The 26,200-nt window shown below is 46.9% G+C and overlaps 1 protein-coding gene across 2 annotated transcripts in view; it reads left to right on the top strand.

Annotated features, from left to right (window-relative positions):
* The window catches only part of PACS1 (phosphofurin acidic cluster sorting protein 1), a 502,137-nt gene that overhangs the window by 283,791 nt on the left and 192,146 nt on the right, over positions 1–26,200 (top strand). For both annotated transcript variants that reach the window (XM_063945169.1, XM_063945168.1), the window contains 4 exons: positions 20,355–20,509; positions 20,606–20,699; positions 20,838–20,900; positions 21,513–21,607. In XM_063945169.1, the coding sequence (XP_063801239.1) occupies positions 20,355–20,509; positions 20,606–20,699; positions 20,838–20,900; positions 21,513–21,607 (407 nt within the window). The remainder of the gene's footprint in view (positions 1–20,354; positions 20,510–20,605; positions 20,700–20,837; positions 20,901–21,512; positions 21,608–26,200) is intronic.

Genomic DNA, 26,200 nt, shown 5'->3' with positions numbered 1-26,200 from the left:
AGTTATCCCATACTTGGACGATCTCCTAATAAGGGCAAGGTCCAGAGAACAGCTGGAGACAGCTTTAGCACTATCTCAAGAGGTGCTAAGACAACACGGGTGGATTCTGAATATTCCAAAATCCCATTTAATCCCGACAACTCGTCTGCTGTTCCTAGGAATGATTCTGGACACGGTTCAGAAAAAGGTTTTCCTTCCAGAGGAAAAAGCCAAGGAGTTATCCGATCTGGTCAGGAACCTCCTAAAACCAGGAAAAGTGTCAGTACATCAATGCACAAGAGTCCTGGGAAAAATGGTGGCTTCTTACGAAGCAATTCCATTCGGCAGATTCCATGCAAGAATATTCCGAAGGGATCTGTTGGACAAATGGTCAGGGTCGCATCTGCAGATGCACCTGCGAATAACCCTGTCACCAAAGACAAGGGTGTCACTTCTGTGGTGGTTGCAGAAGGCTCACCTATTAGAAGGCCGCAGATTCGGCATTCAGGATTGGATCCTGGTGACCACGGACGCCAGCCTGAGAGGCTGGGGAGCAGTCACACAAGGAAGAAACTTCCAGGGAGTATGGACGAGTCTGGAAAAGTCTCTTCACATAAACATTCTGGAACTAAGAGCAATCTACAATGCTCTAAGCCAGGCGGAACTTCTCCTGCAAGGAAAGCCGGTGTTGATTCAGTCGGACAACATCACGGCGGTCGCCCATGTAAACAGGAAGGGCGGCACAAGAAGCAGGAGTGCAATGGCAGAAGCTGCCAAGATTCTTCGCTGGGCGGAGAATCACGTGATAGCACTGTCAGCAGTGTTCATCCCGGGCGTGGACAACTGGGAAGCAGACTTCCTCAGCAGACACGATCTTCATCCGGGAGAGTGGGGTCTACATCCAGAAGTCTTCAACATGTTAATAGACCGTTGGGAAAGACCAATTGTAGACATGATGGCGTCTCGCCTCAACAAGAAACTGGACAAATATTGCGCCAGGTCAAGAGATCCACAGGCAATAGCTGTGGACGCACTGGTAACTCCTTGGGTGTACCAGTCAGTGTATGTGTTTCCTCCTCTGCCGCTCATACCAAAGGTATTGAAGATCATACGGCAAAGAAGAGTAAGAACAATACTAGTGGTTCCGGATTGGCCGAGAAGGACTTGGTATCCGGAACTTCAAGAGATGCTCACGGACGAACCGTGGCCTCTACCTCTGAGAAGGGACCTGCTACAGCAGGGTCCCTGTCTTTTTCAAGACTTACCGCGGCTGCGTTTGACGGCATGGCGGTTGAACGCCAGATCCTAAAAGGGAAAGGCATTCCAGAAGAAGTCATTCCTACCTTGATTAAGGCACGGAAGGAAGTCACCGTGAAACATTATCACCGCATTTGGCGAAAATATGTAGCGTGGTGCGAGGATCGGAGGGTTCCGACGGAGGAATTCCAACTGGGTCGTTTCCTACATTTCCTGCAATCAGGATTATCTATGGGTCTCAAATTGGGATCCATTAAGGTTCAAATTTCGGCCCTGTCAATATTCTTCCAAAAAGAATTGGCCTCTGTCCCTGAGGTCCAGACTTTTGTCAAGGGAGTACTGCATATACAGCCTCCTGTGGTGCCTCCGGTGGCACCGTGGGATCTAAATGTAGTTTTAGATTTCCTCAAATCCCATTGGTTTGAACCATTGAAAAAGGTGGATTTGAAATATCTCACATTGAAAGTGACTATGTTACTAGCCCTGGCCTCTGCCAGGAGAGTATCTGAATTGGCGGCTTTATCTTATAAAAGTCCTTATCTAATCTTCCATTCGGATAGGGCAGAACTGCGGACTCGTCCGCATTTTCTCCCTAAAGTGGTATCAGCATTTCATCTGAACCAACCTATTGTGGTGCCTGCGGCCACTAGCGACTTGGAGGACTCCAAGTTGTTGGACGTTGTCAGAGCCTTAAAAATATACATTGCAAGGACGGCTGGAGTCAGAAAATCTGACTCGCTGTTTATATTGTATGCACCCAACAAGTTGGGCGCACCTGCTTCTAAGCAGTCGATTGCTCGTTGGATTTGTAACACAATTCAACTTGCACATTCTGTGGCAGGCCTGCCACAGCCTAAAACTGTAAAAGCCCACTCCACAAGGAAGGTGGGCTCATCTTGGGCGGCTGCCCGAGGGGTCTCGGCATTACAACTCTGCCGAGCAGCTACGTGGTCGGGGGAGAACACGTTTGTAAAATTTTACAAATTTGATACCCTGGCAAAGGAGGACCTGGAGTTCTCTCATTCGGTGCTGCAGAGTCATCCGCACTCTCCCGCCCGTTTGGGAGCTTTGGTATAATCCCCATGGTCCTTTCAGGAACCCCAGCATCCACTTAGGACGATAGAGAAAATAAGAATTTACTTACCGATAATTCTATTTCTCGGAGTCCGTAGTGGATGCTGGGCGCCCATCCCAAGTGCGGATTATCTGCAATACTTGTATATAGTTATTGTTAACTAATTCGGGTTATTGTTAAGGAGCCATCTTTAAGAGGCCCTTTCTGTTGTCATACTGTTAACTGGGTTTAGATCACAAGTTGTACGGTGTGATTGGTGTGGCTGGTATGAGTCTTACCCGGGATTCAAAATGCCTCCCTTATTGTGTATGCTCGTCCGGGCACAGTACCTAACTGGAGTCTGGAGGAGGGTCATAGGGGGAGGAGCCAGTGCACACCACCTGACCTAGTAAAGCTTTACTTTTTTGTGCCCTGTCTCCTGCGGAGCCGCTATTCCCCATGGTCCTTTCAGGAACCCCAGCATCCACTACGGACTCCGAGAAATAGAATTATCGGTAAGTAAATTCTTATTTTTTCCTGGATTGGAAGGTCTCTGGATTATGCACCCCAGCGGTTGTGGCCAATCAATTTGTGAGTGCAACTCTTATGTACAAAAGATATCTCTCTCTCTCTTTCTCTCTCTCTCTCTCTCTCTCTCTCTCTCTCTCTCTCTCTCTCTCTCTCTCTCTATATATATATATATATATATATATATATATATATATATATATATATACCTCCCCAAAGGTGCGACACTCCTGGCTTGAACAAAGAGGCGAGACGCTTGAAGTTCAATTAACGTTTCAGTTGTTAAACTGTCATCAGAATATCAAAAGCATACATACATTACTAACCTTTAAATAGAACACCACCGTGTGTCAGGCTAGCTGGAGCGGGACCACGCACCCGTCCAGGGACGCCTTCAAATGACGTCATTCCGTTGCCGCAGCCCCGGAGCGTCAGTGCCATCACCAAGGTAACACAGACAACAAATCAATCGTGAACATACTGTCCATGCTGTAACAGAGAATTGATACAATAAATAGATGCACATTGTTTAGAAAGCGCTAACCCTGCGTACATTATACTTGGGATGATAAAGCCTCCATAGCTGCTTTACACCACATTATTAACTTTATTAATCTACCTACAATCATACTTTACCCTCATAGCACCTAAAGCATTAAAAGGAATTGATGATATTATTAACAGTACTTCTTAGAGAAAACAACTTAAGGAGATATTTTCATTTAAACCCCTCGGTTGCACCACCCCCAGTCTATCTATCCACCGGGCTTCACATTGTATCAATTTTTGAGACCTATTACCTCCTCTAAGCGAGGCCGGAATATGGTCTATCATTCTATATCTCAAAGACGAGAGAGGATGTTGATCTTTTACAAAATGTCTGGGGACGGGCTGATCACTAGACTTTCCTACCGACGTAGGAAAGTCCACAAGGACAGATTAATTGATATACAACGTAACTGCTGTTGCAGTTGAGCTGATGACGTATCTGTATATTTTTACCTGTGTGTGGATGAGGGAATACATCTCCTGGCAGAAGAAATTGACAGGTGACACACGAGCACCGTATACAGCCCAATTTTCTGGATTGAGAAAATACTGGTTGTTGCATACTTTGTTTTTTTGATATATCAGCCTTCACTAAAAAATCTCGGAGGTTGCGTCCCCGTGAATAGCAGGGCATTAACTTAGTATTTGTTACCCCTAGATGTTTATCAGTGCTGACTAACGACCAGTGTTTTTATATCCTGTTCTATATCCCAGAGCGGCTAGAATTCCCATGTCTGTTAGTAGATGGGGAATACCAACAACAAGTATATACACTCCACTCTAGTTCTGTGGGCGGCAGCTCAGTTCACTAGGTACATGGCAGTAAATTTGAAAATGGGGAAGATGGAATAAGCGCCTAGTGGTGTATTACTAATTTGTTAGTGTACACAGACAACACACAAATATGTATTCTGCGTACCAGATGATCTATTAAGTCAGGCACATCAAATAAAGTTCTCGTAGTAGTAAATGTGGATGTTGTTGATGAAGCCGAAGACTGTTCTTCTAAATCTTTGATCTTACAATCTTTAGTCTCTGAATTTCCACTTTTTATTTTGGTAGCTTGAGACAGTTGTGCAGGAAGGGAGGGACTACTTGTGTTCACCTTTGTGCCTTTAAGATTTGCAACCTTCTCTTTATGCTGTTTCCCAAGGACATGTGCTTGCCACAACAATTCACTTTTAATCTTTACACTCAAAGCTCTGATCTTCCTGTCGACATTGTCAACATTCATATTCTACCTGCAGCGGAAATTGTTGACAGGAAGATATGAGGTTTGAGTGTACAGCTCATAAATTAATTGTTGCACAAATACAAGTAATGTACTGATGGAATGGAAAGAATTATGGGTAACATAGACAGGTTCAGGTCATGTAAAAGGTTAAAGGTAACAACATCTCTCCAGCTTATACAAGTGCATGGGTTCAGGAAAAGAGTTAGGATATTCCAAGTAAATCAGAAAAACACTTCCAAAATTCCTGGAACTAGATCAAATTACGGTCTGGTGTCTGGCACATTTGTATATCCAAACAGGAAATAGGCAACATATTTAACAACATAGCTAGGTGTAAAAATGAGGCATCAGCCAGAAAATGGGGATTCCACGGAGTAAGCAATAAAAGTTGTTTAACAGATATTTTACAAGTACAGATCGATTGGAGGTATTAAATTAACAAGGCTAGAGAAATTCAACCAGGGTAGAAAATGGAGCAGATCTGACTACGGGTTCACTACGGTATGCCGGCGGTCGGGCTCCCGGCGACCAGCATACTGGCGCCGGGAGGCCGACCGCCGGCTTACCGACAGTGTTGCGAGCGCAAATGAGCCCCTTGCGGGCTCGCTACGCGCGCCACGCTATTTTATTCTCCCTCCAGGGGGGACGTGGACCCCCACGAGGGAGAATAAGTGTCGGTATGCCGGCTGTCGGGATCCCGGCGCCGGTATACTGTGCGCCGGGATCCCGTCAGTCGGCATACTGAAGACCACCCCTGACTACAGTGTAATAGCAAAGTTTCTATTCCTAAGCAGGAAAAGTGTAAATAGCATACGGTAAAATTCAATGTTGAATGGAAAACTTATTGAGCCAGTTAATTAAAGTAAACCTGCCGTCATACTCTTCCAAGTTAATATTTTTTTTAAACAATAATGTGTTTTTTTTATGCAATAATGTCAAGTTAATATTTTTTAACCACTTCACTGGCTAATATTTTTTTCCAGAAACTGCTCAGAAACCGTCTGTTTTTTAATGCTTTAATTATTCCTCACACATAATTGCCATATACTGCTATTTAGCTTGGCGATGCGGCACAGCGTGGCGGACGCACCCTATTGTTTATCTAATAATAGCGGAGCTAATGTCAGGCTATAAATAGCCTAATGGATAATCTTTGCCTGGACACCTTTTGTGATGTAGGCTGAAGACTGGAGTATATAGAGCACGTCTAGGAAGGGATGAAACCACTCAGCTGACTGGACAAGCCTAGGCTAACTCTTTGTCCAATCTATTACAGGACTTTCAGAGCTCACAGCGCATCCCAGCTGAGTTAGCAAGATCATTTCTCCTTTTACTTCCTCCTCCAGTGTCTCAGGAAACTTCTCTTTCCATCAGAGAGCATTTGTCCAGTGGTGTTCAGGACCTATGGTGATGCCACTGGTTGGCTCAAAGCTTGGGAAAGTTCATAGAAGACCTAGTAAAAGTTTCCTCATTCCTAGAGTTAGTTTTAAAGTCTACATGTACTTCTAAGCTTTGTAAGCACAAGAGTGTCACAGTGGTTCAGTCCTGGGAGTAGTCAGACTCAGTGTCTTCCCCTCAAGAGGTTAAGGTTTCAGACTATGTATTTCCCTTGTGTTTAATGAAGATTTATGTAGATATTGTGGTAAAAATAAGTTAGTGCAATAGACTCTAGCAATTCAACACCATATTCGGATGCTTCATTTTACTGTTTGAAAGGAAGCATAAACAGTCTATTTATTTTTCTTCCTCTCCCCATTTGGAAGATTTACTGTGTGATGCATTGACAAAACCAGACAGAAATCTCAACGTTTCTGATTGAAGACCCTTTGTAATCTTCTTAGTAAGCATAGTGGCAGAGAAATAAGAGGCCACCCCTATAGTAGATGCCCACAGTGTGCTTATAAAAGAACACAACTTTTCATATCCCGAGTGCACTCTGCTCACTTGGGAACATCTATGGTGGTGGAAGCCCATCTGCTTCTCTTCCAGGATCTGTGGTTCAGTTTCACTTTAGATTCTTGAATGAGAAACTCATAGGTCCAGGATATACTGTTATCATACAGATTTTCTCACCAAGACATTTTCTCTTACGTCCTAGAGGATGCTGGGGACTCCGTAAGGACCATGGGGAATAGAAGGGCTCCACAGGAGACATGGGCACTAAAAAAGAACTTTAGGTATGGGTGTGCACTGGCTCCTCCCTCTATGCCCCTCCTCCAGACCTCAGTTTGATACTGTGCCCAGAGGAGACTGGGTGCATTACAGCGAGCTCTCCTGAGTTTCCTGGAGAAAAGTATTTTGTTAGGTTTTTTATTTTCAGGGAGACCTGCTGGCAACAGGCTCCATGCATCGTGGGACAGAGGAGAGAGAAGCAGACCTACTTAAATGTTAGGCTCTGCTTCTTAAGCTACTGGACACCATTAGCTCCAGAGGGAGTCAGAACGCAGGTCTCCCCTTGCGGTTCGTCCCGGAGCCGCGCCGCCGCCCACCTCGCAGAGCCGGAAGATAGAAGCCGGGTGAGTATTGGAAGGCAGAAGACTTCAGAGGCGGCAGAAGACTTTAGAGCTCCACGAGGTAACGCGCAGCGGTAACGCTGCGCGCCATTGCTCCCACACAAAACACACAGCGCACACTGTTGGGTGCAGGGCGCAGGGGGGGGGGCGCCCTGGGCAGCAGTGTTATACCTCTAGGACTGGCTATATAGATATATACACTTTATTTGGTGTTATTTATGAGAATTCCCCGCCAGTTTGTTTGAAAGAGCGGGACCGAAGCCCGTCACTGAGGGGGCGGAGCTTGTTCCTCAGCACTCACCAGTGCCATTTTCTCCACAGCACACACTGAGAAGCTGGCTCCCCGGACTCTCCCCTGCTGATCACCGGTGACAGAGGGTTTTAAATAAGGGGGGGGGGGGGCACATAATTGGCGCAGTATATATATATATATAAAAGAGCGCTATATCTGGGTAATTTTTTCCAGGGTTATTGGCGCTGGGTGTGTGCTGGCATACTCTCTCTCTGTCTTTCCAAAGGGCCTTGTGGGGGATCTATCTCCAGATTAGAGATTTCCCTGAGTGTGTGCAGTGTCGGTACGTGCGTGTCGGCATGTCTGAAGCGGAAGGCTCTCCTAGGGATGAGGTGGAGCGCATGAGTGTGGTGTCTCCGCCGGCAACGCCGACACAGGACTGGTTGGATATGTGGAATGTCTTAAATGCAAATGTAAATTTATTGCACAAACGTTTGGACAAAGCAGAGTCCAGGGATTGTACATGCCCTGCCTTTCCCTATGTCACAGGTGCCTTCTGAGTCTCAAAAACGCCCACTTTCTCCAGTAGTAGACACAGATACCGACACGGATTCTGAATCCAGTGTCGATTATGATGATGCAAGGTTGCAGACAAAATTGGTAAAGAGTATTCATTATATGATTATTGCTATAAAGGATGTGCTGCATATTATAGATGATCCCGCTGTACCTAATCCAAGGGTCCACATGTTTAAAGAAAAGAAACCTGAGGTTACCTTTCCACCTTCTTTTGAATTAAATGAGTTATTTGAAATTGACTTCAAGGTAGTCTCCTGCTTGCGATCAGCAGGATCCCTGAGGGTTGCGGTATCCTGAGACGGCAGCGCCACCTTTTTGGAAAGGCGCGTTAACGCTTTGTCCACCCTTGGGGAGGATTCCCACCGTATCCTGTCCCTGATCGGGAAAGGATACGCCATAAGAATCCTTTTGGGAATCTGCAGTTTCTTGTCTGGAGTTTTCCAGACAAGAAACTGCAGATTCCCAAAAGGATTCTTATGGCGTATCCTTTCCCGATCAGGGACAGGATACAGTGGGAATCCTCCCCAAGGGTGGACAAAGCGTTGACGCGCCTTTCCAAAAAGGTGGCGCTGCCGTCTCAGGATACCGCAACCCTCAGGGATCCTGCTGATCGCAAGCAGGAGACTACCTTGAAGTCAATTTACACACATACTGGTACATTACTCAGGCCGGCAATAGCGTCGGCCTGGGTTTGTAGCGCTGTAATAGCGTGGACCGATACCTTATCTGCTGATTTGGATGCGATGGATAAGGTAACTATTTTGTTGACCCTGGGCCATATTAAGGATGCGGTCATTTATATGAGAGAGGCTCAGAGGCATGTGGGCATACTGGGGTCCAGAGCGAACGCTATGGCGATTTCTGCCAGGCGAGCACTGTGGACCCGACAGTGGACGGGTGATGCCGACTCGAAACGGCATATGTAGGTTTTGCCTTACAAGGGTGAGGAACTGTTTGGGGAAGGCCTCACGGACCTAGTTTCCACGGCTACGGCAGGTACATCAGCTTTTTTACCTTATGTTTCCTCACAGCCTAAGAAAACACCACATTATCAGATGCAGTCCTTTCGGTCGCTTAAATCCAAGAGAGCTCGGGGATCTTCTTTTCTTGCCAGAGGTAAGGGCAAGGGGAAAAAGCTGCCAGCTACAGCCAGTTCCCAGGAACAGAAGTCCTCCCGGCTTCTACTAAATCCACCGCATGACGCTGGGGCTCCGCTGGGGGAGTCCGCTCCAGTGGGGGCACGTCTTCGTCTTTTCAGCCAAGTCTGGGTTCACTCTCAGGTGGATCCCTGGGCAATAGACATTGTTTCCCAGGGGTACAAGCTGGAATTCGAAGAGGTGCCTCCTCGCCGGTTTTTCAAATCGGCACTACCGACTTCTTCCCCAGAGAGGGAAGTAGTTTGGCAGCAATTCAAAAGTTGCGCCTTCAACAAGTGGTGGTCGAAGTTCCCCTGCTGCAGCGGGGGATGGGCTATTACTCAACCCTGTTTGTGGTCCCGAAACCGGACGGTTCGGTCAGACCCATTCTGAATTTAAAATCCTTAAACCTATACTTGAAGAGGTTCAAGTTCAAGATGGAATCGCTCAGAGCGGTCATCGCAAGCCTGGAAGGGGGAGATTATATGGTGTCCCTGGACATAAAGGATGCATACCTTCATGTCCCCATATATCAACCTCATCAGGCGTTCCTGAGATTTGTTGTGCAGGATTGTCATTACCAATTTCAGACGTTGCCGTTTGGGCTTTCCACGGCCCCGAGGATTTTTACCAAATTAATGGCGGAAATGATGGTGCGCCTGCACAAGCAGGGTGTCACAATTATCCCATACTTGGACGATCTCCTGATAAAAGGAGATCGAGAGAACAGTTGCTGGACAGCGTATCACTCTCCCTGAGGGTATTGCAACAACACGGTTGGATGCTCAATCTACCGAAGTCACAGTTGGTTCCACCGACCCGATTGCCTTTCTTAGGCATGATTCTGGACACGGAACGGAAGAAGGTCTTTCTCCCGATGGAAAAGGCCCAGGAATTTCAGAGCTTGGTCAGAGACCTGTTAAAGCCAGACAGGGTGTCGGTACATCACTGCACTCGAGTTCTGGGAAAAATGGTGGCGTCTTACGAGGCCATTTCATTCGGCAGGTTCCATGCAAGGACTTTTCAGTGGGATCTTCTGGACAAGTGGTCCGGGTCACATCTACAGATTCATCAGATGGTCCGCCTGTCCCCCAGGGCCAGGGTATCTCTCCTGTGGTGGCTGCAGAGTGCTCACCTTCTAGAGGGTCGCAGGTTCGGCATTCAGGAGTGGGTTCTGGTAACCACGGACGCAAGCCTCCGAGGATGGGGAGCAGTCACACAGGGAAGAAACTTCCAAGGTCTTTGGTCAAACCAGGAGGCTTGTCTACACATCAACGTACTAGAATTAAGGGCCATATACAACGGCCTTCGTCAAGCGGAGACTTTACTTCGAGGTCTACCGGTTCTGATTCAGTCAGACAACATCACAGCAGTGGCACATGTAAACCGCCAAGGCGGCACAAGGAGCAGAGGGGCAATGGCGGAAGCCTCAAAGATTCTTTGATGGGCGGAGAGTCATGTAAGCGCTCTGACAGCAGTCTTCATTCCAGGAGTGGACAACTGGGAGCAGACTTCCTAAGCAGACACGATCTGCATCCAGGAGAGTGGGGACTTCATCAGGAAGTCTTCGCAGAGATTGCAAGTCAGTGGGGACTGCCTCAAATAGACATGATGACTTCGCGCCTCAACAAGAAACTTCCGAGATATTGCGCCAGGTCAAAGGACCCTCAGGCGGTTGCAGGGGACGCACTGGTGACACCGTGAGTGTTTCAGTCGGTCTATGTGTTCCCTCCTCTTCCTCTCATCTCAAAGATACTGAAAATCATAAGACGAAGAGGGATTCAGACAATTCTCATTGTTCCAGGTTGGCCTCGAAGGGCCTGGTATCCGGATCTGCAGGAAATGCTCACAGAAGATCCGTGGCCTCTTCCTCTCAGGGAAGACCTGTTACAACAAGGGCCCTGTCTGTTCCAGGACTTACCGCGACTGCGTTTGACGGCATGGCGGTTGAACGCAGGATCCTAGCGGAGAAGGGCATTCCTGATGAGGTCATTCCTACTCTGATAAAGGCTAGGAAGGAGGTGACATCGAAACATTATCACCGGATCTGGAGGAAGTATGTGTCTTGGTGCGAAGCCAAGACTGCTCCTCCGGAAGAATTCCATCTGGGCCGTTTTCTCCACTTCTTGCAAACTGGAGTGAATTTGGGCCTAAAGTTAGGCTCCATTAAGGTTCAGATTTCGGCCCTATCCATTTTCTTTGAAAAGGAATTGGCTTCTCTTCCAGAAGTCCAGACGTTCGTGAAAGGGGTGCTGCATATCCAGCCTCCTTTTGTGCCTCCAGTGGCACCATGGGACCTTAACGTGGTGTTACGGTTTCTTTAGTCTCACTGGTTTGAACCTCTTCAAACAGTTGAATTGAAGTATCTCACTTGGAAGGTGGTCATGTTATTGGCCTTGGCTTCGGCGCGGCGAGTGTCGGAGTTGGCGGCTTTGTCTCACAAAAGCCCCTATCTGATTTTCCATGTGGATAGAGATGAGTTGTGGACTCGTCCTCAATTTTTGCCTAAGGTGGTTTCTTCTTTTCATATGAACCAACCTACTGTGGTGCCTGTGGCTACAGGGGACGTGGAGGATTCCGAGTCCCTGGATGTGGTCAGGGCATTGAAAATTTATGTGGCCAGAACGGCTCGGGTTAGGAAAACAGAGGCCCTGTTTATCCTGTATGCAGCCAACAAAGTTGGCGCTCCTGCTTCTAAGCAGACTATTGCTCGCTGGATTTGTAACACGATTCAGCAGGCTCATTCTACGGCTGGATTGCCGTTACCGAATTCGGTAAAGGCCCATTCCACTAGGAAGGTGGGCTCTTCTTGGGCGGCTGCCCGAGGCGTCTCGGCATTACAACTTTGCCGAGCGGCGACTTGGTCAGGTTCAAACACTTTTGCAAAATTCTACAAGTTTGATACCTTGGCTGAGGAGGACCTCATGTTTGCTCATTAGGTGCCGCAGAGTCATCCGCACTCTCCCGCCTGTTTTGGAGCTTTGATATAATCCCCATGGTCCTTACGGAGTCCCCTGCATCCTCTAGGACGTAAGAGAAAATAAGATTTTAAACCTACCGGTAAATCTTTTTCTCCTAGTCCGTAGAGGATGCTGGGCGCCCGTCCCAGTGCGGACAACATCCTGCAAAACTTGTATATAGTTGTTGCTTACATAAGGGTTATATTTCAGTTTGGATCAGTCTTGGATGATACTGTTTTGTTTCATACTGTTGACTGGTTCGAATATCCCATGTTATACGGTGTGAATGGTGTGGCTGGTATGAATCTTGCCCTTGGATTTCCAAAATCCTTTCCTCGTATTGTACGTCTCCTCTGGGCACAGTTTCTCTAACTGAGGTCTGGAGGAGGGGCATAGAGGGAGGAGCCAGTGCACACCCATACCTAAAGTTCTTTTTTAGTGCCCATGTCTCCTGTGGAGCCTGTCTATTCCCCATGGTCCTTACGGAGTCCCCAGCATCCTCTACGGACTAGGAGAAAAAGATTTACCGGTAGGTTTAAAATCTTATTTTTTCACTACTGGCCTTTCCAGAGCCAAAACAAGATGCTTGGCTATTCAGGAAACCATTCAGTCATTATTTGCTTTGGGGCAGGTTACTCCAGTGCCAGAGGAACAGAAGAGATTGAGATTCAATTAAAGAGTGGGATGTAATGAGTCCGAGATCACCCGAGGTGCGGGATGGTGGCCAATATGGGACATTATTTTTTAAATGGGCAACCACTTACAAGGCATGGTTTTGCTTTGTAAGTGTTGACCCTTTAAACAAAGTCTGGGATCGTCCGGCATTCCGTACCTCCGGCGATGTCGGACTCCCATTACATCCCGCTGAAAATCTTTTCTTAATTCAGAAGACAAACAAATCCACCTTAAACACAGAACTTTGGGTGAGGTTCTGTTTGGTTTCTGAGATTGGTGGTCAACAACATGGTATGACACAAGTCCTTGGTCTCTATGGGCACCAATGATGCAAACCTGTATATTTTGATCTCTGATCTCAGTGCATTCTCACATTTCTCTTACGTCCTAGAGGATGCTGGGGACTCCGTAAGGACGATGGAGTATAGACGGGCTCCGCAGGAGACATGGGCACTTTAAGACTTTAGATGGGTGTGAACTGGCTCCTCCCTCTATGCCCCTCCTCCAGACCTCAGTTAGATCCTGTGCCCAGAGGAGACTGGATGCACTGCAGGGGAGCTCTACTGAGTTTCTCAGAAAATATTTTTGTTAGGTTTTTTATTTTCAGGGAGCACTGTTGGCAACAGGCTCCCTGCTTCGTGGGACTGAGGGGAGAGAATCAGACCCACTTTCCTGGACTGATGGGCTCTGCTTCTTAGGCTACTGGACACCATTAGCTCCAGAGGGTAGGAACACAGGTGTCGTCCTTGCTGTTCATCCCAGAGCCGCGCCGCCGTCCTCCTCACAGAGCCAGAAGATAGAAGCCGGGTAAGTGTAAGAAGCAAGAAGACTTCAGAGGCGGCAGAAGACTTCAGGTCTTCATGAGGTACCGCGCAGCGGTCGCGCTGCGCTCCATTGCTCCCACAACACACACAGGCACAGCAAGGGTGCAGGGCGCTGGGTGGGCGCCCTGGGCAGCAATTTTCACCTCAAATAAGTCTGGCACAGTTATATAGATACTGCAGAGGCAGTATATAATAAATCCCCTGCCAGTTTAAAGAAAAAGAGCGGGACCGAAGCCCGCCGTCAGGGGGCGGAGCTTGATCCTCCAGCACTAACCAGCGCCATTTTCTCCACAGCAAGCTGCAGAGAAGCTGCCCCCGGACTCTCCCCTGCTGAACAAGTAACAGGGGGCAAAAACGAGGGGCGGGGGCACATTTATTTGGTGCTAAATTGTGTAGATATAACGCTTTACAGGCTGGGACTTTGTTTCATTGTCTAGTGGCGCTGGGTGTGTGCTGGCATACTCTCTCTCTGTCTCTCCAAAGGGCCTTATTGTGGGTCTGTAACTATATTCAGATATCCCAGTGTGTGTGGGGGTGTCAGTACGTGTGTGTCGACATGTCTGAAGCGGAAGGCTCGTCTAGGGAGGATGCAGAGCAGATGGTGGTGGTGTCTCCGTCGGCACAGCCGACGCCTGATTGGTTGGACATGTGGAATGTTTTAAATGCTAATGTGACTCTATTACATAAGAGATTGGACAAAGCAGAGTCCAAGGACAATGCAGGGAGTCAATCCATGGCTTTGGCTGAGTCACAAGACCCTTCAGGGTCCCATAAACGTCCCTTCTTCCAGATAGCAGACACTGATACCGACACGGATTCTGAATCCAGTGTCGACTATGATGATGCGAGGTTGCACCCAAGAGTGGCCAAGAGTATTCAATATATGATTTTTGCAATAAAAGATGTTTTGCATGTCACAGAGGACCCCTCTGTCCCTGACACGAGGGTCTGCATGTTTAAGGAAAAGAAACCTGAGGTAACGTTTCCCCCATCTCATGAGCTGAACACTTTATTTGAAAAGGCTTGGGAAACTCCAGACAAGAGACTGCAGGTTCCCAAGAGAATTATTATGGCGTATCCTTTCCCCTCAAAGGACAGGTTACGGTGGGAATCCTCGCCCACGGTGGACAAGGCCTTGACGCGCTTGTCCAAAAAGGTTGCGCTACCGTCCCCGGATACGGCGGCCCTAAAGGATCCTGCGGATCGCAGGCAGGAAACTACCTTAAAATCAATTTATGCGATTACGGGAGACCTGCTCAGACCTGCATTAGCGTCGGCATGGATGGGTAGCGCAATTGCAGCGTGGGCAGATGACTTGTCATCTGACATTGACACATTAGATAAAGATAGTATTTTGTTGACCTTGGGTCACATTAAGGACGCAACGTTATATATGAGAGAGGCTGCGAGAGATATTGGGCTGTTGGGTTCAAGAGCCAATGCCATGGCAGTTTCTGCTAGAAGGTCCCTGTGGACCCGTCAATGGACAGGGGATGCTGATTCGAAGAGACATATGGAGGCTTTGCCTTACAAAGGTGAAGTTTTATTTGGGGAGGGCCTCGCGGACCTGGTTTCCACAGCTACCGCGGGTAAGTCTTCTTTTTTGCCTTGTGTTCCCCCACAGCAAAAGAAAACACCTCAATACCAGCTGCAGTCCTTTCGGTCGCATAAGTTCAGAAAGGGTCAGGGCTCTTCCTTCCTCGCCAGAGGAAAAGGTAGAGGGAAAAGAACACCAGCTACAGCTAGTTCCCAGGAACAAAAATCCTCCCCGGCCTCTACAAAATCCACCGCATGACGCTGGGGCTTCGCTGCGGGAGTCCGCATCGGTGGGGGCATGTCTTCGTCTCTACAGCCAGGTCTGGGTTCAGTCGGATTTGGACCCTTGGGTGGTCGAAATTGTATCCCAAGGCTACAAACTGAAGTTCAAAGATGTGCCCCCACACCGATTTTTCAAATCGGCCTTGCCAGCTTCTCCCCCAGAGAGGGAAATAGTTTCAGCTGCCATACAAAAGCTGTGTCAACAGCAGGTGATTATCAAGGTTCCCCTTAGGGCAACAGGGGAAAGGGTTTTATTCAACCCTATTTGTGGTCCCGAAGCCGGATGGCTCGGCCAGACCAATTCTGAATCTTAAATCCCTAAACCTATATTTGAAAAGGTTCAAATTCAAGATGTAATCTCTCCGGGCAGTGATCTCCAGCCTAGAAGGGGGGGATTTTATGGTGTCACTAGACATAAAGGATGCATACCTTCATGTCCCCATATATCCTCATCAGGCGTACCTGAGATTCACTGTACAGGATTGTCATTACCAATTTCAGACGTTGCCGTTTGGGCTTTCCACGGCCCCGAGAATTTTCACCAAGGTAATGGCAGAAATGATGGTGCTTCTGCGCAAGCAGGGGGTCACAATTATCCCATACTTGGACGATCTCCTGATAAAGGCAAGGTCAAGAGATCAGTTACTAAAAAGCGTGTTTCTCTCCCTGAGAGAACTACAACAACACGGCTGGATTCTAAATCTACCAAAGTCGCAGTTGGTTCCGACAACTCGACTGTCATTTTTGGCATGATTCTGGACACGGAAAAAAAGAGTGTTTTTCTCCCAGTGGAAAAAGTCCAGGAACTCCAGAGCATGGTCAAGGACCTGCTGACACCAAAAAGAGTGTCAGTTCATCAATGCACTCGAATATTGGGAAAGATGGTGGCGGCCTACGAGGCCATTCCGTTCGGCAGGTTCCATGCAAGAACTTTTCAGTGGGACCTTCTGGACAAGTGGTCAGGGTCCCATCTACAGATGCATCGGAGGATAAGCCTGTCCCCCAGGGCCAGGGTCTCTCTCCTGTGGTGGCTCCAGAGTGCTCACCTTCTAGAGGGTCGCAGGTTCGGCTTTCAAGATTGGGTACTTGTGACCACGGACGCGAGCCTCCGAGGATGGGGAGCAGTCACACAAGGCAGAAATTTTCATGGAATATGGTCAAGCCAGGAGGCTTGTCTACATATCAATGTGCTGGAATTAAGAGCCATATACAACGGCCTGCAACAGGCGGAGAGTCTTCTTAGCAACCTACCCGTTCTGATCCAATCAGACAACGTCACAGCCGTGGCGCATGTAAACCGCCAGGACGGGACAAGGAGCAGAGCAGCAATGGCAGAAGCCACCAGGATTCTTCGCTGGGCGGAAAATCATGTAAGCGCTCTGTCAGCGGTCTTCATTCCGGGAGTAGACAACTGGGAAGCAGACTTCCTCAGCAGACACGATCTCCATCCAGAGGTCTTTGCAGAAGTAACAAGTCGTTGGGGACTTCCTCAAATAGACATGATGGCGTCACGCCTCAACAGAAAGCTTCGGACGTATTGTTCCAGGTCAAGGGACCCTGAGGCAGTGGCTGTGGGTGCCCTGGTGACACCGTGGGTGTTTCAGTCGGTCTATGTGTTCCCTCCACTTCCGCTTATCTAAAAAATACTAAGAATCATAAGACGAACAAGTGTGCAGACAATACTCATTGTTCCAGATTGGCCTCGAAGGGCCTGGTATTTATATCTTCAGGAAATGATCACAGAAGATCCGTGGCCTCGTCCTCTCAGGGAGGACCTGTTACAACAGGGACCCTGTGTGTTCCAAGACTTACCGCGGTTACGTTTGACGGCATGGCGGTTGAACACCAAATCCTAGCTAGGAACGGTATTCCGGGGGAAGTCATCCCTACTCTAATCAAAACTAGGAAGGAGGTAACGGCGAAGCATTATCACCGTATCTGGAGGAAATATGTGTCTTGGTGTGAAGCCAAGATTTTCAGCTGGGTCGTTTTCTCCATTTTCTGCAGACAGGAGTGGATATGGGCCTAAAGTTAGGCTCCATTAAGGTGCAGATTTCGGCCTTATCTATATTCTTTCAGAAGGAATTGGCTTCTCTCCCAGAAGTCCAGACTTTTGTAAAGGGAGTGCTGCACATCCAACCTCCTTTTGTGCCCCCAGTGGCACCGTGGGACCTTAATGTGGTGTTACAGTTCCTTAAATTACACTGGTTTGAACCTCTTCAAACAGTTGAATTAAAATTTCTCACTTGAAAGGTGGTTATGTTGTTGGCTTTGGCATCTGCGAGGCGGGTGTCCGAATTGGCGGCTTTGTGTCACAAGAGCCCTTATCTGATTTTCCATGTGGCTCGAGCAGAGTTAAGAACTCGTCCTCAATTTCTGCCTAAGGTGGTTTCGTCGTTTCATATGAATCAACCTATTGTGGTGCCTGTGGCTATGGGGGACTGGAAGGATTCCAAGTACCTGGATGTAGTCAGGGCCTTAAAAATGTATGTAGCCAGGACGGCTCGGGTTAGGAAAACAGAAGCACTGTTTGTCCTGTATGCAGCCAACAAGGTTGGCGCTCCTGTTTCTAAGCAGACTATTGCTCGCTGGATCTGTAACACGATTCAGCAGGCTCATTCTACGGCGGGATTGCCGTTACCAAATTCGGTAAAGGCCCATTCCACTAGAAAGGTGGGCTCTTCTTGGGCGGCTGCCCGAGGCATCTCGGCATTACAGCTTTGCCGAGCAGCTACTTGGTCGGTTTCAAACACTTTTGCTAAATTCTACAAGTTTGATACCCTGGCTAAGGAGGACCTCATGTTTGTTCATTCGGTGCTGCAGAGTCATCCGCACTCTCCCGCCCGGTCTGGAGCTTTGGTATAATCCCCATTGTCCTTACGGAGTCCCCAGCATCCTCTAGGACGTAAGAGAAAATAAGATTTTAAACCTACCAGTAAATCTTTTTCTCCTAGTCCGTAGAGGATGCTGGGCGCCCGTCCCAGTGCGGACTATTTCTGCAAGACTTGTATATAGTTGTTGCTTACATAAGGGTTATGTTACAGTTGAGATCAGTCTCTGGCTGATGCTGTTTTGTTCATGCTGTTAACTGGTTTAGTATGTTTCATGTTGTTCGGTGTGTATGGTGTGGGCTGGTGTGTATCTCGCCTTTAGATTAACAAAAATCCTTTCCTCGTACTGTCCGTCTCCTCTGGGCACAGTTCTATAACTGAGGTCTGGAGGATGGGCATAGAGGGTGGAGCCAGTTCACACCCATCTAAAGTCTTAGAGTGCCCATGTCTCCTGCGGAGCCCGTCTATACCCCATGGTCCTTACGGAGTCCCCAGCATCCTCTACGGACTAGGAGAAAAAGATTTACCGGTAGGTTTAAAATCTTATTTTTCACTTGAGAATTTTCACATTCAGTTTCAGACTCTACACTTCGGTTTGGTGACAAAACTATATGTGTTTACAATCATGAAATGTATGATACCAATTCTGATGTTCAGATCATATCATTCTTTTGATAGATAATAATATGTTGAACAAGGAAGGATCAGTGACCTTTCTTCAGGAACATGTGCAGGAAATATTGCAGACCTTGAAGTCCTATGGTTGAATAATTAACTACCAAAAATTATGCCCAATATTTAAAAGGGCAATGCTTTTACTAGCTAGACATCGCTAGTGTTGTCCTTTTACTTATTGAGCATAAATACAATCCAAAGCGCCGGGTTGATTTGTAAATAAACCTCTTTGTCTACATGGGCATTTCAGTTGTTCCTCAGGGGGCTGAGGGTCAACAACCTGACCAAGGGTTCTGGACCATTGTGATGACGGATGCGAGCCTTTGGGGCTTGGCGTGGTTATGCTTCAGTGTAGTTTACAAAAGGCCACTCCAGAGAAGTTGATACTCATGGTAATTGTATTAGAAACAAGATGGTGTTAGAGGCTTGAGTCACAAGTTGCATGGAAATGCCATACAAATTGAATAAGGCAATGCCATGCATCAATCATCAAGAACGTTCCAAGATCTCCATGGCAATGGGAGAAACCACAATAATTATGCACTGGGCAGAACAAAATATTCCAGCAATTTTAGCAGTGTCTGGCCAGTGTCATTGTCTGACGTATCTACCGTGGAAAATGGTCTCTACATCTGGAAGTGTTTTAGCAAATCGTGGAAAAATGTGTTTAATCAAATGAAGACATGATGGCATCACTGTTGAGCCACAAAGTGGAGCACTTCAAAGCACAATCAAATCAATTGATTTGCAGATATTTAGGGGTTCCTATGTTGGTTCCACGGACCATTCATTTAATATACCAGTTCCCTTCTGTAGCATTTTTTCTACAGGTTCTCAAGATACAGTATGTCACCTTTGTACTTACAGAGGTTGTCTATCTTACAGATCTCCATGTCTCTTTTTCCTGTGCTTAGAACCAATCAGTCTCTTCAACAAGTATGCGTTTTCGCTATGGTCACCTTATGGTCCTAGGCCTGCGCTAAGTGCAGTCTTTAGATGTAGGTTCCCTTTTCTTGTTGGATGTTGTTTCCTATGTTAATAGCACACTGGATATTTACTACACAGGTTATCTCTTGGTGCTCTGTGGTGCCCATGAGAGGGGTTGGCCCACAGCAGCAAATTGCTAAATAATTTACTTTAGTAAATCTTCAGGTTTACATTGGAGCAAAGAATACCTGCCCTAAAAATGAAAATGGAGGCCCTTTCTACCAGATTATAGAGCACCTCCTTGGTGGCACAACAGAGAGCCTCATCTGAGCACCTGTGTCGTACAGCCACCTGGTTCCCAGTTCATAGGTTCAAAGTTTACATGTTTAATGTTTTGTGCATCCACAGATGGTAAAGATATAGAAGGATGATAACTTTAAGTGTAGTAAAGATTTTAAATTGAGTGCCAAACAACATATACGTCAAGGTCCAGTGTTACTTAATGGATTCAGAAAAATGTATTTCATGTAAATACAAAAATCCTGTTTTTTCTTTTCATTTCAATGATAATACTTTTTTTTAGGTTGGATTTGGTCTGGATCATGTGTCTCGTGATGAGATTCGGGAAGAAGATCTTGATGATTTATATGACAGTCTAGAAATGTTTAACCCAAGTGACAGCTGCCCAGAGTTAGAAGAAAGTGAGAGTGTCTTGAGCACCCCCAAGCCAAAGCTTAGGTACAGACCGTCCCCTGTGCTTTCTTTTTGTAAATCTGTTATAATATTTTTGGATAGATTATTAGTCTGACATATTACATTTGTTTGACTGCCTAGACCATTCTTTGAGGGGGTTTCTCAGTCCAGTTCACAAACAGAAATCGGAAGCCTAAACAGTAAAGGAAGCCAAGGAAGAGACATCAGCAGTCCGGTGAGCACATTGTGGGAAAATTATCATGAAATGGAGAAAGAATTTAATGTTTGGACAAAATAAAATAAGTAATACAGGATGCTTGAAGTGTAATAATATCATTTTCAAAGATGGACTGTTTCTGATTGTACTTTTCAGGGGGATCTTTCACTTGAGGTGAAGATGTCTCGTCAGGAAGATTTGATGGACACAGAGAGTCAGGTGCAGCTAAATAGAATTATACTCATTTATATGTAATTTAAAGTGCATTTCTTAAATCTATAAAAAGTTGTATCTCAATCCACATTTTTATGTTATTGTTATATTCAATATTGTAATATCAGGCAGTAGTAGTGATCTCTCAGAGTACAGTATCATAGTTTAATATATTTTTTAAAATGATTTACATGTATTGCAATTATGTCATTAAGAGCAAAGAGGCTGTACAAACACAACAAATCAATTGATACAAGCAGGAACCCTGGAATTTCCTAAATAAAGACTTTAGCATAGTATAAGAATGTGCAATGCAGAGAGGTATTGCCTTACTAAATAGCTAAGTGAGGCCCAACAGTGCTTCTCATATTCAAGAATAATGTCAATTGCCACACAACTGTTGTGAATTACAATCTGTGTTCAATATTCAGTTTCCTATGTAAGTCCATAATGTTTCTCCTGGTCCTAACTTTGTACGTGCAAAATTTTGCTCCTTGTCCCAGTTTTTGTCCATATGGAATTTAACTATTGAACATTTTATCTGCTGTGGTTCTTGAATTTGAGCAGCTCAGCAGAACTATTCCAATCCTGATTCTCCTTGTTGTCTTCTTGTTACAGGATGTTTCTTTGGATGTCTCGCAAGATGTAGACAGTCTGTCTGAAACACTTACTTTTTCAGTCCCTGAAAAATCTAAATCTGTGAAAAGTCCCAAGTGAGCCACAATCTTTCACCTTTTTTCTAAATTGTAATACATCTCTATTATTATAATTTTTTTTATTATCGTGAACCTTTATATAATCACAAACAGAGCAGAGCTTTACAGAGTTTACTAGGATTTTTGGTCACTTACAATGGAATCCTTTTCTCTTAAGCAGGCTGGGCGACACTGGACCATGGGATTGCATGTTGGGGCTGGAGTTTGGCACATAATGTAAACTGTAGCTTTAAACCCAAGCTCCTCCCCCCTGCACTCCTATTATTCCAGTACTGCTTTAAAAGAGTCCAGAAAGGAGTAGCAGTAACCCAGTGAAACTGTTAGAACAGTCAAACAAACCAGTAGGGAAAAGACGGTTAAGAAACAATACCTCGCACAACTGAGTGGGAGCGAGGGAACGCAGTGTCACCCAGCCTGTTGAAGAGAATAGGATTCAATGGTAAGTGACCAAAAATCCTATTTTCTCTTGCAGCAAGGTTGGGCAACACTGGACCATGGGACGTTCAATAGCCAACCCCAGGATAGGGAATGCTTAGGCTGCGTGACTGGAAAACTGCACGCTCAAATGGGCATCGCCAGAGTCTAAAACCTGAAGACAAGCCAACGTGTGCCTCATTTCCCAGGAGTGCATTACCACCCTAGTGGAATGCGTGGACGTTCAGCACCAGAAGAGCGTTGAGTGATGACAGACTGGCTGCAACACGCAGTGGTCTGCATTGTAGCCAGCCAACTGCATTGTAAAGAAAAATTAGAGAATCTGTGCAGCGTACAGAAGAAACATTGTTCAAGTAAATCTGCATAACTCAGCATTCGCCTGGCAAAGTCAGATCATCTTGGTCCCATGAAGTCGCTGAGGAAGGAGAAAACCAGAACAACAGGTTTTCTGGTATCTGTTGAAAACCAAAACAACATCCGGCTGTATTGTAGAAACCGTATGGAGAACCACACTGTCGTCCTGGAAGATGAAAAAGGCAGCTTACAGGGAAACACGTTGAGGTGAGAGTGAAAAGTCATAAGGAAAAACTGCTTTCAAGAAACTAACTACAGCTGCACTAAATGTACAGGCTCAAAATTAACCTGTTTAAAAGCTAATATGACCAGCGGACCAAAAGGTGGTTGAATACGCACCTCGGCCTGCAAAAATGGTGGAAACCTCTGGAAGAGGGGCAACATGTTGCTAGAAATAAATTGACAGGCCTGAAATTTGTCCTGTCAAAAGACCAAGTTTGAAGCCCGACTCCAAACCCTACTGACGGAAGGCCAAGAAATGAGACAGGTGAAGTCTGGAGGTATGAACTATGTTCTGTTCACCCCGCAAGATGTAGGGTCTCAAAACTCTGTGGCAAGTGCGAGACAAAAAATGAGTTCCGGCTCACATGATGGTACGGACTACAGAGAGCGAAAAACGTTAGCTTTAAAACTTGGTTTCAAAAGCCAGGTCATTAAAGCCAACTGGAGAAGGTCCTCATGTAGAAAAGGACCTCGTTGCAGCAGGTGCAGTTGAAGTGGAAAACACCACTCTAAACTTACCGACATTTTGAGACTGTCGGGTACTACGACTTGTTTTGCCAATCTGGAGCTACTACAATCACCATTACCTGGTGGTCTCTCAGGCTTGGAGCAAATAGATCGGCAGAGTGAGCCGTGTCTGACGATGACCAAAGGCGTCGGAGCTGAAAATCCACCCTATCCTAGAAAAACTTGCACCCATGGTCACAGTGACCGAAATCGGAGTGACCAAGGATCGAAATCAGTGGAAATGAGCCAACAATGGAGAGTGGAGTGAACTATAAGCTGAGACGAGAGGGACTATGTACACCGTGAGTAATTGTGGAGAAACTCCTACAGTTTACTCCTTCTGCGAGAGGAAACCAGCATACTGAATGATCTCAAAGATGAAGACCACTGTTCCCAGCTGCTTGATGTACAGCAAGATAAATAGAATAGGTAACCACAGTACTCTGTTGACTCCGCCCCCACCTTGATGAAACTAAGCTCTGGAGCCTGGAATGAACACCCGCCACAGAGAGGTTAAATAAACACTCCCAGGTACTGACAAGGCATTAGGTGAGACTTTCAAAATTCTGCTGTGGTCCTGAAGGAACTGTTCCATGTGGACTTGCCAACAGGGAAGTCAAATTGACCTGCAATAGGTGACTTACCAAACAAGGGCTGACCACAATGTCACACTGGTGCAACAGGCTAGTCATCACCGCCATGATTTATGGGAGAGCGCGTGGGTCCGTGGCCCTGCCATTCGGATAGAGACAAACTGGCATCGAACTGGACGAGTGAGTAAGGCCCTGGCCAAGTGCAAACGTGAAAATATACGCCCCTGATGTTGAGGGAGGCTAAAATTCCGGTGGTCTCTATGCAGTGGATAACTGATCAGAGAGATTCCATTCAAACATAATCCATCCAAAGCTTGGAGTTTAAGGCACGAATATATAAGAGCGGCCGGAAAGGAGCAATAACCCCTTTTCTCTTACGTCCTAGAGGATACTGGGGATCCATTTAGTACCATGGGGTATAGACGGGTCCACTAGGAGCCATGGGCACTTTAAGAATTTGATAGTGTGGGCTGGCTCCTCCCTCTATGCTCCTCCTATCAGACTCAGTTTAGAAAATCTGCCCGGAGGAGCCGGTCACGCTTATGGAAGCTCCTGAAGAGTTTTCTGCATTTATTTTTCTGTTTGTTATTTTCAGGCAGGACTGGATGGCACCAGCCTGCCTGCTTCGTGGGACTTAGGGGGGGGGACAGCCCAACCTCTTGAAGGGTCAATGGTCCCGTTCCCCTCTGACAGGACACTAGCTCCTGGGGGAACTATTTGCAAGCCCCACCATGGCGAGCGTACATTCCCGCAGCATGCCGCCACCCCTAACAGAGCCAGAAGAAAGAAGAGTGGTGAGTGCTAAGCCAGCTTCCTGGTTAGCGGGTCGTCTGCCATTATGGCGGCATGAGGGTACGGAGACGCATGGCTTCTAACCGGGGCAGATTGCGTCTCCAGACTCAGTACACACCTGCATCTCAGTACACTGTACACAGTACCCAGACTGGCAATCAAAGCTTTAAAACGGATCTGTCTCCATTTCAAGCACAAAAATACCTCAACCAGTATAAATAAGCGTGAAGACCGCGCACCATTGAAGGGGCGGGGCTTCACTATGAGCGGAAACAGCAGCTCACCAGCGCCATTTTCCCTCTGCAGTGGACAAAGACGCTGACTGACAGGGACGCGCAGCTCCTCCGATGTGACTCCAGATTACATCAGCGGTACCAGGGGTTCATAGCAGGGGGGAGCGATTATTAGTGTACTAAGTACCCACTCTGGATACTTAGTCTGCGACCTGACTAAGCTTGGAATTAGCAATAAGGGCGCGGTGTGCTGGCTCCAATATCTGTGTCTCCCTGGAAGGGCTCTTTGTGGGTTAGTTGTGTTTTTATCCTTTCCGGTGTGTGTGTGCTGTCACATTTACAATATGTCAGGCAAAAAGTGTGTTTCATGTACGGCAGAGTGTTCCTCTTCTCCAGGGAGTTCACTACTATGTAGTGCACCTTCTCAGGCTAGCGGGGCTGAACCAGCGTGGCTGGATTACATTAAAGGAATGATTTCCAATATCTCTAATAAATTGTCCCGCCATGAGAAAGAGACGTAATGCTTAAGACAGTCTGTGGATAAGATCTTGAATAGAGACTTAGGGGGTCATTCCAAGTTGATCGCTCGCTAGCAGTTTTTAGCAGCCGTGCAAACGCTATGCCGCCACCCACTGGGAGTGTATTTTAGCTTAGCAGAAGTGCGAACGAACGTATCGCAGAGCGCATGCAAAAAATGTTTGTGTAGTTTCAGAGTAGCTCAAAACCTACTCAGCCCTTGTGATCACTTCAGCCTATTCAGTTCCGGATTTGACGTCACACACCTGCCCAGCCACGCCTGCGTTTTTTCTGGCACGCTTGCGTTTTCCCAAACACTCCCTTAAAACGGTCAGTTTGTCACCCAGAAACGCCCACTTTATGTCAATAACTCTGTGGCAACCAGTGCGACTGAAATGCATCGCTAGACCCTGTGCAAAACTACATAATTCGTTGTGCCCGTACGTCGTGCGTGCGCATTGCACCGCATACGCATGCGCAGAACTGCCTTTTTCTCTTACGTCCTAGAGGATGCTGGGGACTCCGTAAGTACCATGCTGGGGACTCCGTAAGGACCATGGGGTATAGACGGCTCCGCAGGAGACATGGGCACTGTAAAGCTTTAGAATGGGTGTGCACTGCCTCCTCCCTCTGTGCCCCTCCTCCAGACCTCAGTTAGTTCCTGTTCCCAGTGGAGACTGGATGCACTGTAGGGGAGCTCTCCTGAGTTTCTCTGAAAAAGCTTTTGTTAGGTTTATTATTTTCAGGGAGCACTGCTGGCAACAGGCTCCCTGCTTCGTAGGACTGAGGGGAGAGAAGCAGACCTACTTAAATGATAGGCTCTTCTTCTTAGGCTACTGGACATCATTAGCTCCAGAGGGAGTCGGAACACAGGTCCCACCCTTGAGTTCGTCCCAGAGCCGCGCCGCCGTCCTCTTCACAGAGCCGGAAGATAGAAG

The sequence above is a fragment of the Pseudophryne corroboree genome, chromosome 11 (genome assembly GCF_028390025.1).
Source record: "Pseudophryne corroboree isolate aPseCor3 chromosome 11, aPseCor3.hap2, whole genome shotgun sequence".
NCBI classification, from domain to species: domain Eukaryota; kingdom Metazoa; phylum Chordata; class Amphibia; order Anura; family Myobatrachidae; genus Pseudophryne; species Pseudophryne corroboree.
This window is presented reverse-complemented; position numbering and strand designations above follow the sequence as displayed.